The sequence below is a fragment of the Macrotis lagotis genome, chromosome 3, assembly GCF_037893015.1.
Source record: "Macrotis lagotis isolate mMagLag1 chromosome 3, bilby.v1.9.chrom.fasta, whole genome shotgun sequence".
Lineage (NCBI taxonomy): Eukaryota > Metazoa > Chordata > Mammalia > Peramelemorphia > Peramelidae > Macrotis > Macrotis lagotis.
In genome coordinates, this window is record NC_133660.1 from 278,910,619 (window position 1) to 278,929,720 (window position 19,102).

The 19,102-nt window shown below is 48.0% G+C and overlaps 1 protein-coding gene across 8 annotated transcripts in view; it reads right to left on the bottom strand.

Moving 5' to 3' along the window:
• Positions 1–19,102, bottom strand: part of ANO1 (anoctamin 1) — a 132,266-nt gene that overhangs the window by 11,972 nt on the left and 101,192 nt on the right. For 4 of the 8 annotated variants that reach the window (XM_074230871.1, XM_074230870.1, XM_074230867.1 and 1 more), the window contains 9 exons: positions 15,864–15,911; positions 14,932–15,006; positions 12,845–13,046; positions 12,628–12,739; positions 11,127–11,184; positions 10,409–10,509; positions 8,586–8,725; positions 6,596–6,748; positions 15–67 (listed from right to left, as the gene is read on the bottom strand). In XM_074230871.1, coding sequence (XP_074086972.1) covers positions 15–67; positions 6,596–6,748; positions 8,586–8,725; positions 10,409–10,509; positions 11,127–11,184; positions 12,628–12,739; positions 12,845–13,046; positions 14,932–15,006; positions 15,864–15,911 — 942 coding nt within the window. The remainder of the gene's footprint in view (positions 1–14; positions 68–6,595; positions 6,749–8,585; positions 8,726–10,408; positions 10,510–11,126; positions 11,185–12,627; positions 12,740–12,844; positions 13,047–14,931; positions 15,007–15,863; positions 15,912–19,102) is intronic. The other 4 variants (XM_074230873.1, XM_074230872.1, XM_074230869.1 and 1 more) reach the window with 1 other exon arrangement.

A 19,102-nucleotide genomic window follows, 5' to 3' on the forward strand; every position in this document is an offset into this window, starting at 1 on the left:
GTTATAGCACTTACATTGATGATAACAGCTAGCTTTCCAATGCCTCGGAGAATATTATACCAGATGCCTGGGGGAAGGGGAAAAAATTCAAATGAGGTTAGAGTGAAGACTTTTTTTTTTGTTGTTTTCTTGTGGGACAAGGAGGCTAAATGACACACCCAAGGTCTCCAAGCTAGTAAGTATCAAATGTCTGAGGTTGAATTTGAACTCAGATTCTCCTGATTCCATGCTCTTTCCACTGGGCCACCCAGTTGCCACTTGAGGGTGTCTTTCTTTGAGTTCATAAAGATCCCCAAAGCTGGTCAGTCAGGAGCAACTGAGCGCAAGAGCCATCAGAATCTGGAGAGTCTTATTGGAAAAGAAGCATCATTCGAGTCTCTCCAGTGGGGTGGGTCTGGGGGGGCTGGAGCCAGGACTAGAACAAGAACAGGCTACTAAGGCAAGGTCCTTAAGGAACCTGCTTGAACTCAGAGCTGATACGTGGTAATTAACTTATCTGGTGTTTAGGAGGAGGCGGTGGCTTCTAAGGAGCTTTGGCAAGGGTCAGAGAGCTTGCAGGCAACTTGTTCCCCATTAAGTGCTTTGGAATATCTTCCCTGTTTACACTGATTATTTGCTTAGAAAAGCCTCCCAACATAAATACAGTCCGGCTCAGCTTCCGTTCAGGCCCAGTTCAAAGGGTCTCAAATTCCCTTGGAATGGTGGCCAAATCCACGTACCATGTCCCACTCTGCCTGGGGACCCACCAGCGCCAGGAACCGTGGCCAGCAGGGCCAGTTGAGAAAAGGGGAATCTTGGGAGGAATGAGCTCAGAATGGAATTCCCACTGGGCCCCCCAAGCCTGCCGGGGTCTTGGGTCATATGTCAAGGTAGGAGGCTTCTTGGAAGCATGGCTGGCGTTCCCTGAGTAAACCATTCCCACTCCTGCCATCAGCCAGTTTACATTAGGAGGGGGTGCCTGGGAAGGCAGGCTTCTGCCTGAACACAAGTATAAACACAGGAGGGAGAATTCAGACTCGGAGTATACACAGCACTTATTCATCCTCTCATTACCCTGAGAAGAAGGGCCACAGCAGACGCCGGGAAGCTGCCCAGCTGCTTCCGCTCACAATACGGGGTCAATGCTTCCCTCTCATCCTACTGGGCCAGGCCTGGGGCCATACACATAGCGAAGTGGTGGCCAAGAAGACAAACGCAATCTTAATCTGGAGAAGGAAAGGCTAACCTCTAGGGTGAGAGAGTGGGAGTCCTGTCATCCTGCCCTGGTAAGACCTCTCGGGGAGTTGGTTGTGGTCACCAAAGTACAGGAAGGACACCGATAAGCTGGGGGGGCATCCAGAGGCCAAAGGTCGGGATGAGGAAGGACCACCAAGACCTGGAATGAGGAACTGAACCGGCCTTGTTTATATTGGAGAAGAGATGACTAGGAGGTGTTGAATGTGACTGTGACAGTTGAGGGACAGTGGCAAGAACTGGCTTCATCACCTCTTGTTTGAATGACTACAAAAGCCTAGTGGTTGGTCTTCCTAGTTCCAGCCCAGTCCCATCTGGGTTGCCAAAGAGATGCTTCTAAGTATAGACGTGGCCAGGTCACTGCCCTGCTCAAGAAGCCACAGTGGCTCCCCATTGCTTCTTCCATCAAGCATTTTTCCCCTAGTTGTTGGATACCTGTCATACCCTCGGGAGCCCAGTCCAACCAGGCACCTTGCTGCCTCTTAGAGATGGGGCTCCATTTGCAACTTTCATTTCTTTGAGCTGTCTTCTATCCACTTCAGTCATGCTCTCCTTCCTCACTTCCACCTCTCAGAATGTGTTCTCTTTTACAGAGGGCCTCCCTGGCTCCTCTGAAGCGGCAGGTCCTGCTCTCCTGCCAACGTGCCTCCCAATCCTCTCAAAATGCTTTGGGACAACTCTCATGGCTATATCGCCTTCCTTAGCAGAAAGGCAGTTTAAGCAGGACTGATAGGCAGACTTTTTCCAGTCTATCTTCAGTAGGCAGTCAGGTATCTGGCAAACAGTAGGTGCTCAATAAAGACTTGGTGATCTATTGATTATTCTGCTGGATTTGATGCCTCTGAGGTCCCGCCTCTGGCAACATCTGGCATGGCCTGAATGGTCTTTGGATCCCAACCCCAGCAGAGTCTTGCAGAGAGGAAATGCCTCATAAATGTTGGGATTCAATAACCCTTCAGTCGGTGCTTAGTATTGCTCAGTCCTATTTGGGGTACAGTAGAATAGTTGACACTTGCCCTGTGCCTCAGGGGGGAGCAGGAGAACCTGAGCAGATAAGCTTCAGATGCGTGCATCAGAACGGAAGGTCTGGGTTTGGGCAGGAAGCCAGAGGAGGGAGAGGGCGGCGGAGTGGTGGGGACTGGGGGAAGGTCCAATGGCAATTTGAGGCTGGAGCTGAGCTTTGTAAGGGAGGGAAGACTTGGACAAGTGGTGAGGAGGGGGAAACGGCTGAAGTAGAGGCATGGAGGTCTGGCTTGGCCTGATAGGGATAGAGGGGAAAATCTCAGGCTTTCTGCTTGCAGACTTCCAGTGACAGGAGGCTCACTCTTTCCTAGGCAGCTCATTCCCCTCTGGGATGGCTGCCAGGACTAAGAAGCTCTGTTTTATCTTGAGTCCAAATCTGCTTCTTGGTTCTAGTTCTGTCCTGGGACCCAATGGACTCAACTGACTGAATCTGTAGACATTCACTATCATTGTCTCCCAAACATCTTCTCTTCAGGTTAACTTTTGCTTCCTCCACCAATCTTGTATGGCAGGAACTGAAGGTCCTTCCTTCTGAGAATCAATGACTAATCTCTGGATGCTTGCCAGCTTGGCCTTGCCCTTGCCCTTGCCCAAGTCAGAGGGAGGAAAGTGGAGTGGAGAGAGAGCCCTGAATGCCAAGATGAGCAATCTGGACTCCTAAAGATTGATGGGAAGGAGAAAAATCCCTTGACCAAGACTCAGAGGTCCAGAGTCTGGTCCTTCTGCAAACCAACTGGGTCATCTGGGCTGTTTGCTTTTACCATTGTAAAAACTTGATCCTCCCATCAATCCTGTGATTATTATTCCCATTTTACAGATGAAGAAACTGAGGCTGATCAGAGTTACACAGCTAGTAAATAGCTGAGGCAGAGGGCTGGGGCTGGTCCAGCTGGTCTGAGGTCCCTTCTAGCTGGCTTTATGAACCATGGGGAGGACAAGTATTTTGGGGTTTCCTCTGGGAACACCTTGGGAGGAGCCTCTGATTGCTATCATCATAGGCAGCTCTGAGCCCCAGCCCTGGTCTCACAGTGGGGGAAGAGGCAGAGGGAGGCCCCAGGCAAGGCCTCTCCTTCTGTGAAAGCTTGGGATCTCCCAAGCCAAGAGATCTGGCTAGTTAAGCTTTCTTGGCGTCTCCCCTGCCACTTCTAGAGCAGATGGAGACAAGTGGGGACTTACCCCAATCTTGTAGATTCCCCTATGGCCCCAGATGGGGGCCCAGGCTCAGGCACCTCACCCAAAGCTGCTCTGGCAACAGTTACCCTCCACTGGAGCCAGTGGCATCCTTCTCTTGGGCAGGCCCCTGAATTCCCTTCCTTCCCTGGCGGGGCTGATGGCTAGGGGCCTGACTATGGATCACAGGCACAATACAAAGGACTCTCTTCTCAGGAAGGGGACCGCATGGAGGCCACAAACAAGTCCTAGAAAGAAGAGGCCAATCAGGAGGTCTGCAGGCCAGACAGGAAGCAGGTAAAGGCCAGCTAATCCTCAGGTGACAGTCAAGTGAGCTGGCATTCTAAGGAAGTTAAGGCCAGGGCTTGTCCCAGTCAGAAGGGAGGGTAGAGGTCCTATGTCCACCGCTCTCTTTGCACAGGTAGAGAAAGGCCAGCCAGCAAGGAAAGTCCCTTGACCAGTGTCATTCCTAATGCCAGATATGGCATTGGGAACCAGCTTCTGAGGCTCCTTAAGCAAGGATGGCCAGAATGGCCACCAGAGTGATGGGTGGAAAAGGTTTGTGAGCATGTGGGTGGCATAGGGGGGTGGTCTCTCCTCTCCACAAAAGAGGATAAAAAGACACAAGCAGAAATGAGTCCAAAGAACCATCAGCTTAAGAGATGGATGAGCAATCTGGATGGGGCCAGTAAGGGAAGGAGGGCACCTCTGTCTGCGTGGCCCCTGGAGATAGATTTGAAAACTACCAGTTTTCAGGATTGATGGGAGGATCAAGTTTTTACAATGGTAAAAGTAAACAGCCCAGATGACCTAGTTGGTTTGCAGAAAGACCAGACTTTGGACCTCTGAGTCTTGGTCAAGGGATTTTTCTCCTTCCCATCAAGCTTTAGGAGTCCAGATTGCTCATCTTGGCATTCAGGGCTCTCTCTCCACTCCACTTTCCTCCCTCTGACTTGGGCAAGGGCAAGGGCAAGGCCAAGCTGGCAAGCATCCAGAGACTAGTCACTGATTCTCAGAAGGAAGGACCTTCAGTTCCTGCCATACAAGATTGGTGGAGGAACCAAAAGTTAACCTGAAAAGAAGCTGTTTGGGAGACAATGATAGGCCCAGACTTGGCCTCACTCCCCAAATGGATGGAGTCGGGATTCCCTCTTTTCCCTAGTCACATTCCTTTGAGTCCAGAATACCCATTGACCAGACTCCTCCAGGAGAAAGTAAGTTCATACGTGGGCTGGGATGTTGCTATTCTTTCTGTGTTGATAGCCACTAGTTCAGATCCAGGGACACTTTTCAAAGGTGTCTAAAAGGCATGTGTTGAACTAAATGGAACCTCAGTTTTCCACTTTGTTTTGAAGATGATGATTCCCCAGGGTCCCTTCCAGCTTGAAACTATCAGGATATTAGAAGACAGACAGCCAGTTTTCCAGAGCTAAGATCCAGGGAGCAAGATGAGCCTGCATTTGGCATAACAACAATCCTTAGATCTCACCCTCTGGCAACCACATAACAATTGTATTACATTGCTGGGCACCAGGTCTTCTCTGAGCTTGGATAAGCTCCTACTGTATCCATGCTCCAGTCATGAAGCCCTGCCATGAATCCAACTTGCCAGTCCTGTCTGGTTGACAAAACAATCAAAGGACATGTCACCCACCATGGCAGGTGAGAGGGGTAAGGTGTTACAGTAGCGAGAGGGAGGAGTACCAGGCCTGGTTGTCACCTCCTGGCTGTGGGACCCAGAACCTGGGCACAGGGAGCAATCTAGGTGGGGTTTTGGTAGATTCCTCTGGTAGCAGCAAGTAAGACACACTGGAAAGGAGAGAGCCTGGAGGCAGGGAGAGCAGTAAGTAGGAGCTTGGAGGAGAACCTTCAGGGAGGAGACTCCTGAGCCAGAGCAGGGGCTGCAGGAGTGGATGGGAGGCCCATGGGGGCTAGATGAGGATTTGTATGGAGTGAGGGTTGGTGAAGTCCTGAAGGATCCTGGGGCCAGAAGGATTGGGGCTCACTGGGAGATGAGCAACAAGGATGTGGGATTTGGGGAAAAGAATGAATCCCTTCTGATTTGGCTACGTTGAATTGGAGATGCTCAGGACCCATCCAGATGGAGCTGTCCAACAGGCAGCTGGTGATCTGGGGCTCAGCAGAGAGTCGGCAGAATCGCAGACATGAGATCCCCAAGGGGGAAGGGGTGGAGAGACAAATGGAGGATCCCACACAATCACCAGGATCTCAGAGGCCATGAAAACCAGCCACCACTTGCAAAGGAATCTCATCTAAAACACCTAGTAAGTGGCCATCTGGCCTTTGCTGGTGGCTTCCTGGGACAGGGCAGGGACTTTTGGCCAAGCTGCCTATTCCCCTATGGGCTAATTCTACTGGGCAGAAGGTTTTCTGGATTTTGGCCTCTTTTCCATGACTGCCTGCTCCATTTCTGCCCCCAAGGTCCAAGGCTCAAGCTAAGAGGACCTCTCAACCGCAGTCCCTTAAGTCCTAGAAGATGACTGTCAGCTTCCTCCCTGATAAAAATCCACTAGTCCTTCCCATTGCTTCTCCTGTGTAAGGAAGACCTGACACAGCTGGCATCTCCCCTCCCTTCTCAGTTTTGTCACTTGGTGGAAAATCAAGCTGAGTTGTAAAACACATTGACTACCTTCCTCCCAGTTTACAGGGACCCAAACTGTGCCTTTGTGGACACAGGAGACTTGCCCTCTTCCTATAATCATGTTCTCTCATGCTTGGCTGTGTTTCGATGTTAAGGGACTTGCTCAGGGTCACCTGGTATTTGCATGTGAGGGCCATGGCTTGACCTTCAGGTCTTGTTGAGTCTGGGGCTGGCTTTCTTTGCCATGCTAGTCTTCCAAGCTGCCCCTCTTTCAGTCCTCCAAATTGTGGTCCTCCCTGGAGCATCCTAGTCTTTAGACTGACAGAGGGGTCTCAGGATGTCTCAAGATGTCCCACAAACTGTCCCCAGTGATCCTCTGAGGAACAGCAGTTCAAAGAAAGGGGCTGGGTTGGGGGGGCAGTGATAACAAGTCCAAGGTACATGGCACAAGAGGCCCCCATCAGACCCTTGCTCTCTGAGCAACTGGACTCCTATGAGAGCTGTGAGAGCCTGTGATGGACACAAGCCCAGGAACTGACCGCCTCTCTCTTTTCTCTCTTCACTCACCTATGTCTTTCGCTCTGACGGCCACAGGTCTCCGGAGCTCAGTGACAAACTTCTTGGCATCCAGACGGATCTCTATGATGTTGTTCAGCAGAGCAAACAGAGGCGCCAGAGGGAAGGAGGCGACAAACAGGGTGACAAACCCAAACTGGATAACTGGAAGAAAGACAAGCAGGTGGATAGGTATGTTCATCAGACTTTGAATATGCACATGAATCTGAATATGTAAATGGATACAATAATATAAATAGGCATATGTATATGAATGTTATGTGAATACATGTGCATGTGTGTGTATGGGGGTTATCCAAGGTATCCTGCCTCAGTGGGGTGACTTTGACCTTTGGGAGAAGGGCACCTCCTTGAGAAATGGTTCATGAAGTTTCACCCAAGGCTTCCTCTGAGTCCATGGGGGCGCATCCCAAGTTCTCAAAAATAAAGTGCCTACTGTGGCAGGTCTGATGACATGGGAAAGGCTTCCCAAGAGTCCTGGGACCACCAGGTTGTCTTCTCTCCAAGGTCCCTGGCTGGCCCTGGAGGAGGAAGTCTTCGAGTATAGCAGAGTTCAATACGATAAGCTACTGAGACTCATGGGGTTAGGAATGGGTGGAGAAGCTACCCAAGTTGATTGCTAAGTCACAGAAGGGTTGGGAACTGGGGATGGTGGGGAAGTACCCCCATCAACAGCCCTGTCTAGGTACTGAAGTTAAGACCTGGGCCATGGTTCACTGAGAAAGCTCAGATAAGATCCTTAACTTTTCTGGTCCCTAGTCTCATTTGTAAAAATTGGAAAAAGTTGTAAATGGATGACCTCAAGACTCCTTCCAGTTGTAGATGAGATGCCCCAAGTATCCAGAACAAAATGCACCACAGGGGCCTAGTTGTAGAGGCAGAGGGAGCCATGGCTTTTTCCTGACCCTAGTCCTGGTTGTCTGTTCCTAAATCTTCTCTAGCAGGTGTTGAAGGGGCCCTTTGGGATTGGGGCAGCTCCTATGGAACTGGATGTGGACACTCTGCCAGTGAAGACAGTGGAACTGACCATGAGTGAGCAGACATCCTTCTCCCATCACCTCCCTTGTAACTGGAACAACAGTATTAGAAACAGAGTCTGGCACTTGGACCCAGACCATGCCCATCTATCATTGAGTGGAGAGTACTTTGGGGAAGTCAAGAATAGACCTGACCTGGTGCATTTAAACTATCAGCTGTAAGAGAAGGAAATCCTCCTTCCAGAACATTCTCATGAAAGCTGAGGCAGAGAAACAGGAGCTATATGGGTCAATGGATGCCACAGACCCTAACACTAAGGGCTAGCAGAAAGAGGACAGTATTTCCCAGGGTTGGAGGAGATCACAGAATCACAGGCATCTCTCAAAGATCCAGGATTCCATCCTATAAGCACTCTACCCATCTCCCCAGACCCTAACCCCTCACTGCCTTCATCAAGGGCATGATGGGCAACTGCAATCAGCCTTCTGGCAATGTGTCCCTACAAACTAAGCTTGGTGGGTGGTCTGGTCTTTGGACAAATGACCATCATAGGCCTAAAACTGGATGCCTATCTCGATTGGACTTGCCATGTTGGGCTCATCCAGGACAAGACTAGTTATTTCTAGAAAATGGAAGTTGACAGTGGGGGAAGTAGAGAAGGAGGGTAAAGGAAAGGAGAGTCCCCCACCCTGAGAATTTTTTTTATTTGTTTTTTAGGTTTTTGCAAGGCAAACAGGGTTAAGTGGCTTCCCCAAGGCCACACAGCTAGGTAATTATTAAGTGTCATGAGACCAGATTTGAACCCAGGTACTCCTGATTCCAAGGCCGGTGCTTTATCCACTACGCCACCTAGCCGCCCCCCTGAGAATTTTAAAAAAATTTCTCCTTGGTAAAATTGCAAAACAGATGAGCTCTGACCTTGGTAATCTCCCCTATTCTCTCCAGTGCCTTCTGGAGGTATCCCTGCTGCCACGCAGTCTGAATTCCTTTAAATCATACTCACTCATTTCCATGTATTCTGGAGTCAGACCAGCAAAGGGCTCTAGATTGTAATCCACCTCATAGCGCTGCTTCTTCTTGGTGGACTCATCATGGACAGTTGGTCGCTGTTGTTTTAAGTAGCGGAAAAATTTCTTCATTTTTCTGGAAAGCAAACAGTGTGGCATTAATTGACTTCTAGAACTAAGCATTCTTTGAGGGGAACAAACAAGGAGCGACCATTGTATTCATACTCTTTTTTTTATTTTTGCAAGGCAAATGGGGTTAAGTGACTTGCCCAAGGTCACACAGCTAAATAAGTATTGAGTTTCCAAGACTGAATTTGAACTCAGGTCCTTCTGACTCTAAGGTCGGTGCTCTATCCATTACAATACCTAGCTGCCCCTGAAGTTATGCTTCTCAGCAGAAAATTGTTAGGAACCTTCCATCTTGGAGTTATTAGGCAAATAAAACGACTCAGGTCCTAGAGGAAGTCCTACATTACAATGTTAAGATCCCCTACTCTTCTATTTCCAAACCTACATAAAATTCAGAGACAGAAGGACAGCAGATGAAGAAACAGAGGTCCAGAAAAAAATTACTTGTCTAAGGTCACACAGGAAGCCAACTTTTGATCTGGGGTTCTTTCCATTGTCCCTGGTGCCACCTGTCCATGTTCTTTTTGTATCCCAAGAGTACAGAAAAGGTTTGGCATATAATGTGTGATTATCTCACAAATGAAAGGATCTCAGGCTTAGAGAATGTTGAGTCCGAAAAGACTTTTGAGGTCATCTTGTCCAACCTCCCTCAGTTCACAGATGAGAAAAGAGATGTTCAAGTTGCTACAAATGGTTAATGGTGGATTGGAATGGTAACTTGGGACATGAAGCTTTGGATGCCAAGCTCAGTCTCCTTTACCCCTCAGTCTGAGGGAAGGGCCATCTGGTCTGCCTCCGACTGGCTCCCCAATGTTCATCCACCACCTAGGCTAAGCACAGAGCACGCTAGGGCAGCCTTGTACTGAGACTGTGGCTTGTTAGGAGATCAACCCACTATCAGAGCAGCAGATGACTTAGTTGCACCGCCTTGAAGACCACAGAGCCTGGATCACCTGTAAGAGACGGCTCACATACCTGAAGGAATTCCTTCCCAGATAAAGCAGGACATTTGTCAATGGTGGTCACCACTTGGGGCAGCTAGGGGGCACCATTGTGCTCTGAGTGCTGAGCCTGTTCTCGGGAAGATCAGAGTTCAAAACGGACCCTAGATATGAACTAGCTGTGATCTCAGACAAGTCACTTCACCTGCCTGCCTCAGTTTCCTCAACTGTAACATGGATAGGGTAGGCACATAGTGAATACTAGCAAATGCTAATATTATTATTTTTATAGAAATGTCAGTTCTGAGGATAACTCTGAGGAAACTTTGAGAAGGTTTGCAATGGAAAATAAAAATAAAATCTCTTCCATCTCTATGCATGCTAGAGTTGACAAAGTCTGTCTTCCTTGATTGTCATTAATCGTGGTGAGGTAGGTGCTCTATGCGTCTCCTAGTTCTCTGTGCTCCCCAGAGAAGGTGAGAATGTTCTATGAGCTGTCCTGATGCTCAAGAAAGTGGATCCAAGGGCCAGTGGACTTCCATCCTCTCACTGTCAGGACCTTTTGAGTAGGACATGAAGGGGACCTTCAAGGTCATCTAATCCAGCTCCCTGCCCAAGGGACTGGCAGGCAGTCTCTAAAGGGGAGAAGCCCCAATCCCAAATGAGAGTCCACACTCTTGGAGGAGCATCAGGATCCCCGGTCTGGTCTCCCCCAATCTGCCCCTCCTCCACCATGGAGGGTCACTTACGGGATGCCAATCTCGAACAGGTTGTTCTGAATCAGCTGCTTGCCCAACATGATGATGCTAAGTTGGATGCAGAGTTCCATCAGGCAACCCCCTGGAGCACACTGGGATAGCAGGAGGAATGAAGATTGTGTTAAGTTCCATTGACCCCCCTCTCCCCTTCCTCCTTCTCTGTCTCCTACCGACCCTGACTCCAATTCTGACCAGAGCACTGGGATGGGCAGGGGAGTCAGAGTATCTACCCACCAACACCAGGGAAGAAAACCTTAATGAACCCTTGGGAGGGCACTGAGTTCAGTGCTTCTTATCCCACTTGGGGAGACTGAGGTCTAGAGAGGAAGCCACTTACTTGAGTATGTTGGCAGAGCTGAGCCCATAATCTGGATAGCCATGAGACATTGATGTCTAATGCTCTGCCTTTAGGCAACACTGCCCATCTGGGCCACATGTGCTGATGTTTATCTTGTTTTTAAATCAAAGGAAACCCTGTTTGGGGGACGGAATCTACAGAGATGGACCGGCATGGGTTCAACTAACACATCAAGGAAACAGGAAAAGGGCTAAAGAGTGAATTGTTGGCCATTGCTGCTCTCTGGTCTAAGGCATAACTGACACCCACTGCACCTCCAAGTCAGCATCTTTCTTTGGGCCTAAGGCCAGGTCCCAGGTAATGAAAACAAGGGGGGGGGGTCTCGGAGCCCTGAGGGAGAGTTCCAGTTACCTCTTCCATGCGGAAGGAGTGAAAGATGTAGACATAGTCGCCGGGGCGTCCGACAAACCTAGAAGAAGGTGGGAGGGGTGATGAGTAGGAACCTTAGCTCCTAGGGCATCGTGGGAGAGCCGCCCCTCTTCCCCCCTTTCCCAACTGCCCTATCTTTGCTTTTCTCTCCTCTATTCCACTTAAATGGGAGACGAAAGCACCTTGGGAGGTGGTGGTTTCTTGGGGGACTTGTATGAGGCAAGTAGAGGCACTGGGGAGTTTCTGTAGAAAAGGGGAGGGGTGTCTGGGCTTTCCTTAGCAGACTCTGAGGCATGGGGAATGTGTCCCGAGGGGTTGATGGTCTAAAGGATGAATTGTTGCTGTTTGAAGTGGGCCTGGACTGAGGGCTCCCTATCTCCGCACTCTCATCTGCTGCAGAAATACCACAGATGTTTTTGCTTTGCCAACATTCGTTTGACCCCTGCCTCCCCCGTAAACATCCCTTAAAAGTGTAAGAGTCAAGAAGAAAGACATTTATCTTCCCCAACAGGGTGGGGGTGGGGAGGAGAACAATGAGCTCTGCATCCGTACAGAGGCTGCATCAGCCCTGGAAGCCATCTTGGACCAAGCAACGGATGGCAGCCGCCCGGGGCCTTGTCCTGGGCTGTCCATCCATTTCCTGACCATGAGACAGACCTTCGACTCAATCGTGAGGTTGAATGGTCTAACAGGTGGAAGGGTCACCCTAGAATTGGTGATGGGGAAAGAGGCTCCCGGTCATGGTCACACACACACACACACACACACACACCCCAATTCACAATAAAAGCAGGACTTCAGAACAAGAGACTGAAGTAGCTGGGGGGGGGAATAGAGAGAATATTTTTAATCTTTCTTTGCTTTTCTCTTCTGCTATTTCATTTGAATGGGAGACCAAAGCACCTTGGGAGGTGGTAGTTTCTTGGGGGACTCTCAAATGAGGCAAGTGGTGACTGACACTTGGGAGTTTCTGTAGAAAAGAGGAGGGGTCCCTGGGCTCCCCCTAGCAGAGTTGGTCTGTCCTGACTTTGAGGCCAGTATCTCTCTGGATTTTGACTGGGGGAGGCTCCACACATTATGACCTTAGAAATGGAAGGGACCTCCCCTTCATCACCCTAGAAAGTGAAGTGACTTGCTTCATGTTGAGTTGGAATTTGAACTCAAGTCCTCTGGACTTTAAAATCATTCTACTACAAAACAAACCACCCAGGATCGCTGCCCAGAGTCAACTCCAGATTAGGATAGGTCTCAAGTCTGGCCATTAACAGGTGCTTGGTGTTTTCTAGACATCTGTTGAACCCTTGACTCTACGTGATATGAAAAGCTCAGCTGACGGTGTCCAACTTGGCCAGTTTCCTGGGCATCAATGACCCACGAGATATTTTATTATAAACAGTCTGAGGGGCTGCCCTCCCCCTTCACAGCAACCCTGAAAGGTTCCATCTTCCCAGGGCCCAAACACACTAGCTTCTGGGGCTCTCACCGGCCTTTGAAGAAAGCTACGTAAAAGATGGGGGTGTAGGCATTCACAAACTTCAGCAGGAAGGCCTTGAAGATCAACCGTTCCTCAAAGCTCTTGTCTGTCTTGGGAACCTCTAAAACCAAGAAGACAGGTTTTGTGTTCAAATGACCATCCAGAAGTTCCCACCTGGCCTCTGGCACGAGGCAGTTGAGGGAGCCAGAGTCTGCCTGCTACTCACCGATCTGGGTCAACCATCTGGCTATAGACCCATACAATTCATCCAAGATAATGATGACCACCAGGTTAATGATGACTGCTGTGGCCGTGACAGTGACTCGCACATTTGATCGGCCAGAGGGGGAGGAGCTGATGGCCAAAGCAGCTGCAGTGGAGATTCTATAGATGATGACTCCAAATACAATGGCAAAGGTCAGTCCGATCTGGGAAGGAGAGAGAGAGAAGCATGACTTCTTTCTAGTCTTTAGAGGAGAACAAAGTCAGCAGAGTGAGTCCTAACTGCAAGAAAAATTGTGGCAGCATCCCTGGAACTAAATCCTGCCTCAGACATTGAGACCCTGGGCAAGTCATTTAATCTGAGTCTCAATTTCCTCATTTATAAGTTGGATCTTTAGCTGAATCTGTCTCACAGAACTATCTTCTTTTCAAGTTATTTTCTCAATCATATCCAACTGTGATCTCATTTTGAGTTTTCTTGGTAGATATTTCCTTCTTCAGCTCATTTTACATAGGAGAAACCTGAGGCATACAGGTTTAAGTGACTTGCCCATGGTCACACTGTTAGGAAGTATCTGAGTCCAGATTTGAATTCACAGTGGTGAGCCTTCCTGACTCCAGGCCCGGAGCTCTGTTCTCTGAGCCACTTGGCTACTCTCATAAAGCTATGGTGAGGTTCCAAAGAAAGGGTACATTAAACATGATACATGCTTTATCATTATTATTAGTTTAGTTTAGTTTTTTTGCAAGGCAGTGGGGTTAAGTGACTCGCCCAAGGTCACACAGCTAGGTTAGGTCATTATTAAATGTCTGAGGTCACATTTGAACTCAGGTCCTCCTGACTCCAGGACCAGTGTTCTATCCACCACCCCTCATTATTATTATTTTTATTATTTTTACTAAGAAAGAAATATCCTAAAATAGGCTTAAAAGAATTAGAACAAATCCTGCCCTGTTGTTGCTTCTAGTGTCTGGAAACCGGGACAGTTAGAGAGTGAGAGTAACAGAAGCAGCAGAGAGCTTCAGGAGACTAATAAGGCTGTACCCAGAACCCTTCCCTTCCCTTCCCTTCCCAGCAGAGCCCAAAGGGGAGGCCCTCCCTGATTAGATAAATGTTCCTGAGCCAGGGGCATTCTTCCACCTTCCTCACTCCCATCTAGATAGCAGCTGGCAGCTCTATCTGGTGGGTGGGAGGGGTGTTTCTCCAAGGAAAGCCAGAGCAGGTGACACCGCCCTTCTGATGAGGGTGATGAGAGGTGCTGAGAGCCTTGGGAGAAGGCAGGGCCAGCCCAGACCTGGCCTTGCTACAGTGGCATCTCCACACCAATCAATCCCAACAATGCCTGGAATCCCACCTAACTGGAGTGACTTCTCCCTTTGGTTTTTCCGTTTTTAATTTGAAGAATGAGAGGAAGGCTGGGGGTGGAGTTGGGGGGGGAATCTGGCTTTGAGTCCTATTTCCTTGTGAGTTGATCTAGGGCCAGAATGCCTTTTTGTGCCTCAGTGACCTCATCTGTGAAGTGGGGATAAGAATAGCTATTCTCTGTGAAACTCACATCAGATCACACACCTTAACCTTAAAGGGAGATGGAAATGTTAGATTTTCTTGCCCAGACAGGATCTTAATACTGAGGCTCATATTTAAGAGCTGGGAATTTGGCCTTATGACAAAGATAAGCAGCTGCTTCTGAAGCTGATTTAATCATCCAAAAACCAAGACCTCAAGGGGCTGATAAACTCACTTCAAGGTTCCCATCCTGGCCAATGAGGTATGTATAAGCTGCCCCCATCCCCTACAAGTCCTTAGAGTCTTGGGCTTGAAAGTCCTAAACAGATGTGCTCCTTCAGTGGCTCACTATTACCATGTCCCCTCCCCAGTTCTTACTGCTTCCCCTCCTCTAATGACTTTGTATTAGCATTGCATGTTATTTCCCATCTGTTTATACCAGTGGTAAGCCCCTAGAAGGGCAGGGATCTCCATTTTTGCCTCAGTCTCTCTGGAGCCTGGCAGAAGGACTTGGCCTTCTGAAGCGCCCAGGACCTGGGGTCCTGCCCAGCCAGGAGAAGACCCCAGGCTTCCTGAACACTTACCATGAAGAGGATGCTGACGAAGTTGGTCAGGTAAGCTGGGAGTCGGTCCTTCCAAGTCAGTTTTTCCTTATCCATCTATAACATGAAATAATCACATTGTCACTTAAGCTGTTCCCCCCACCAGCCCTGGCAGGAAGTTGGCTTCTGTATGCAAGGAGGAAAAACAGGGGAGCAACCCCAGAGAAGGGATGCTCTGTCTCATTTCCTCCTAAACTTGGGGAACCTGTCTTATCTTGTTGTCTGTCCCACAGCCCAGAAGACTTATTTCCCTCCTCCATAGTAAGTTAAAATAAGCATTCCTTTTTCAGGTTACAATGCTGGTTGGCACCCTTGCCAAACATGTGGCCCATTCCTAAGCACCATTTTTGATCTGAATCTGTTAATTTATCCCCTTCACCATTAGAACCAAGAAGATGGTTATCAAGTTCAGGAGGCAATGTGGCTATTTAGAAAATTGCCATTGTCTTGGTCACTCTTCCTGGATAAGGCTGGAGGACTCTGGTTTTTTATCTAACTATCAAAGTGCCATTGATGAAGTTAAGACATCCCTGAAAACAATGAAAGGGGTATATACATCCCAGTGGGCAAGAGGGCATGCACATTCATTAAAGACAACATGTGCATTCAAACCAAGCAAACCACCCACAGGCAACTGGGTCATGCTTCAGGAACCATTAACATCTCCCTCCTTTCAATAACAAATCCCAGCCTCAGGCATGCAGTGCCAACCTCTCCATGGGTGCTAGATGGGAAAAGGAGATGGGTGTGAAGATCAGGAACAATATTCTGAGCAGCCAGAGTTGGTTGGGGCAGGGGGGGAAGGTGGGAAACTATTGCTATCACTGACTTTATTTTTCAGAAAATGCCCCATCATTTCAATTCCATCTGAAAAGGAAATGCACCCATTTCACCCCCACCATAGTTGTCTTAACTCTTTTTCTCCAATTGTTTGCTGTCTCCTCCGGCAAACGTCCAGGCTTCTGAGAGCAAGGGGAGAAAAGGAACAAAGAGAAAAGGGACCAGGAGTTGGAGTGGCTGCCAGTGCCCGCTGAGTCATCCTCAACCCACCTGACTGGTATGCACGGCCTTAGCAGAGAGTTCATCTTAAGCTTTGCTCATTCCAAGACTAATTTCTGGTTCAGATCAATTTAAACAAAGAACAGATGGTAGATGCTCAACTTTGAAAAGAAATGCTACAGAAGAGGCATTTGGGAAGAAAGGTCAAGCACAGAACTTGTGGACAAGGCTGCCACACTTGAAAACACCCCATTTCCTAGTGCTGGAGGCTAGGATCTGGAACTTGGAGGGATCTCAGAGACCTGGTTCCAACTCTCTCTGAGCAGACAATCACAGATCTAGAGCTGGGGGGAGACCTTAGAGCAGCCCAATGGCTTGATTTTACAGTGAGGAAACTGAGGCAGAGAGCTGTCCAAGGGTAAATGTGGAATTTGAATAAAATGCTCTGCACTCATTGATTCTCTCTTGTCTTGGGGATTTACTCAGGATTCTGCTCCTCTTTGGAAGGTCCACCATCCCTTCCTGGCACTGCCTTAGAGTTTCTAACTTCCTTCAAAGTATTTCCTGATCCCTTCTGCCCCTGGACATAAGCATTTCCTGCCCCTCAAAATTACTCCCTTTACTTCCCTGGCAACTGATTCTATCTTCTCAGGAAAATGGCAGCTTCCTGAGGGCAAGGACTATTTAATTTTTACTCTTCCCTCAATGCTGTTGTCCTTCTCTAGCATGTCTCTACAACCTGACCTCTCCAGCCATTCCCCCTTCTCCCTGTAAAATGGGATTAGATGAATCCTGATGCCACCCCCCCCAAGATCTCAAATTGCACAAGCCCATATCTCTCAAGGACACACACAATCCATGGGAAAAGATGTAAATGCTCCTCATAAGCATGCCAGTGTTCACTACTGTCCTGAGATGGAAGACCCAACATGACTAGGTCCTCTGATGAAAGAATTCTTGGTTTTGCTTTGAGTAAGTTAACACCCCTCTCAGACCTCAGTTTCTTTATTTGTCAAATGGGGGGGTTGGTTTAGATGACCTAAGTCTAAGTCCCTTCAAGCTTAGGTCCTTGGAATCTATCACTATATTCTCCCCATATAGATTGTACTAAGTTGAATAGAGCAGTTAGGGGGCCACAGATAGGAAGACCTGAGTTTGAATCTTGTCTCAGACTCTTATTAGCTGTGTGGCCTGGGCCACCTCCTTTATGTTGTCTTAGCCTCTGTTGGCTCCTCTGGACAATGGAAGTAACAAGAGCATTACTTCAGCTGTTGTAAACCTCAAATAAATGTATGAAAAGCACTATGTATGAAATACTGGCTATTTATTCTTAGTTCATTATTATTAGGTTGGATTCAGTTCACTGCAAAGATTTTCTTGAGGAAGCCACCATGCTCAAATCCAGAATCAAAGTCTTTGCCCTTGAGAAGACAGGATTCTCCTAGAGTGAGAGCAGGGCTCATGACTCATGCCATACCAGTTTATCCCAAAGAGATGACAGAGTAAATACAGTCATTTGGGGCTGGGGAGAGTGCTCTGCTAACTCAGTGGGAGCAGAAAGGTCACAGATAGGAGGGAGCTACATTCTGAAGAAGCTCCAGGCAAGAGGTAAAGGCAGAAAAGCATTCCAGAATTCAGGGGGGTACCCTTCAACTAGAGAATGGCTGAACAAACTATGGTATATGAATGCCATGGAGGAATCATAAGTGGTCAAACATTAGAGAAGCACTGAAAGAATTACATGAACTGATGCTAAGTGAAGGAAGCAAAACTAAGAGAATGTTGCACACATGAATAACAATATGGTGAATTGATCAACGAGGACAGATGCAGCTCCTCTCAGCAGTTCAGAGTTCAAGGACAACCCTGAGAGACCTGTTATGGACAATACCATCCACATCCAGAGGGAAAAACTCCCACAGAATCTGAATATATGCTCTGTTCGATTTTTTAAAACTTCTCTAATGTTTTTCCTTCCTATTACATGGTTTTCTTTCTTTCCTCTTAGTTCTAATTTCTCTTACATAAAATGGCTGATATGTAAATATGTTAAATAGAAATGGATATGTACAACTTTTACCAGACTGTTGGCCATCATGAGGAGAGAGGAGGGAAGAGAGGGTGTCAGAAAAATATCTATCTCATAAATTTGGAAATGTATGTATGAATGCTGATAAATGACCATCGCCTGTAATTGGAAAAATAAATGAAATTTCTATTAAAGAAAGAGCATTCCAGGAAAAGAGAAGGTTCTGTCTTTTGTGCCATCAAGGGACCATGATGGGGGATGAATCTTGCCCCAATTATTTCAGTCCAATGTCAGTAATCAGATACTAATAGACTCCTAGGGTTCAGTTCAACTAAGCAAATTGTTGAAGGCTTCCCCTAGACTAGGAGTCATCCTCAGCTGTTGGCATGGCCAACGGACTGGTGTACATCCTCATCCCATCATATCTGACTACTACAATGGTTGCTTGGGGTAGGGAGTGGTCTGCCTGTCTCAAGTCCCTCCCCTCTCCATACCAGCTTCCACTCAGCCACCAAGGGGATTTTCCTGAAAGGTTCAGGTCTGATCAGGTCAACCCTTATTCAATCCATTAAATTCAGTGGCTCCCTGTGGATTCTAGGATCAAATGCAAAATGCTCTGTTTGGCCTTCAAAGCCCTTTCTAACTCCAATCCTTTTCTAGTCTTTTATGTCTTTTCTCTGTGACTCATTGACACTGACTTGCTGCTCCTTCCTTAAACAAGTCCCTTCATCTCCTAGCTGACTGTTTTCACCCATAGTTCTTCATGCTAGAACTTAGCCTCTCCATCCCCACTTCCTTCAGGTCCCACCTGTTGGAACATCTCTTTCCTGGTTTCCTTTAGTGTTAATGGTTTCTCTGGGAGATTATTACCAGTCCATTCAGTCTCTAGCTGCTTTAGGACCAGTTGTCTCCCCCCATTCTACCCCCTGCCCCATATTGTGGGATCCTAGACAGCAAGGATTATTTTTTATCCCTTTTTTAGTGGTGCTTGGGTAGCCTGCTTAGGACTGTGTCTGCTACATAGTGTGGGCTCGTGGACCTGTTTAAAGTGAAGACTCGAAACATGGGCAAGGACTTCCTGGCTTAACAGGGAGGGGTCTAGGCATTGTCTATCAGCTGTCTGCC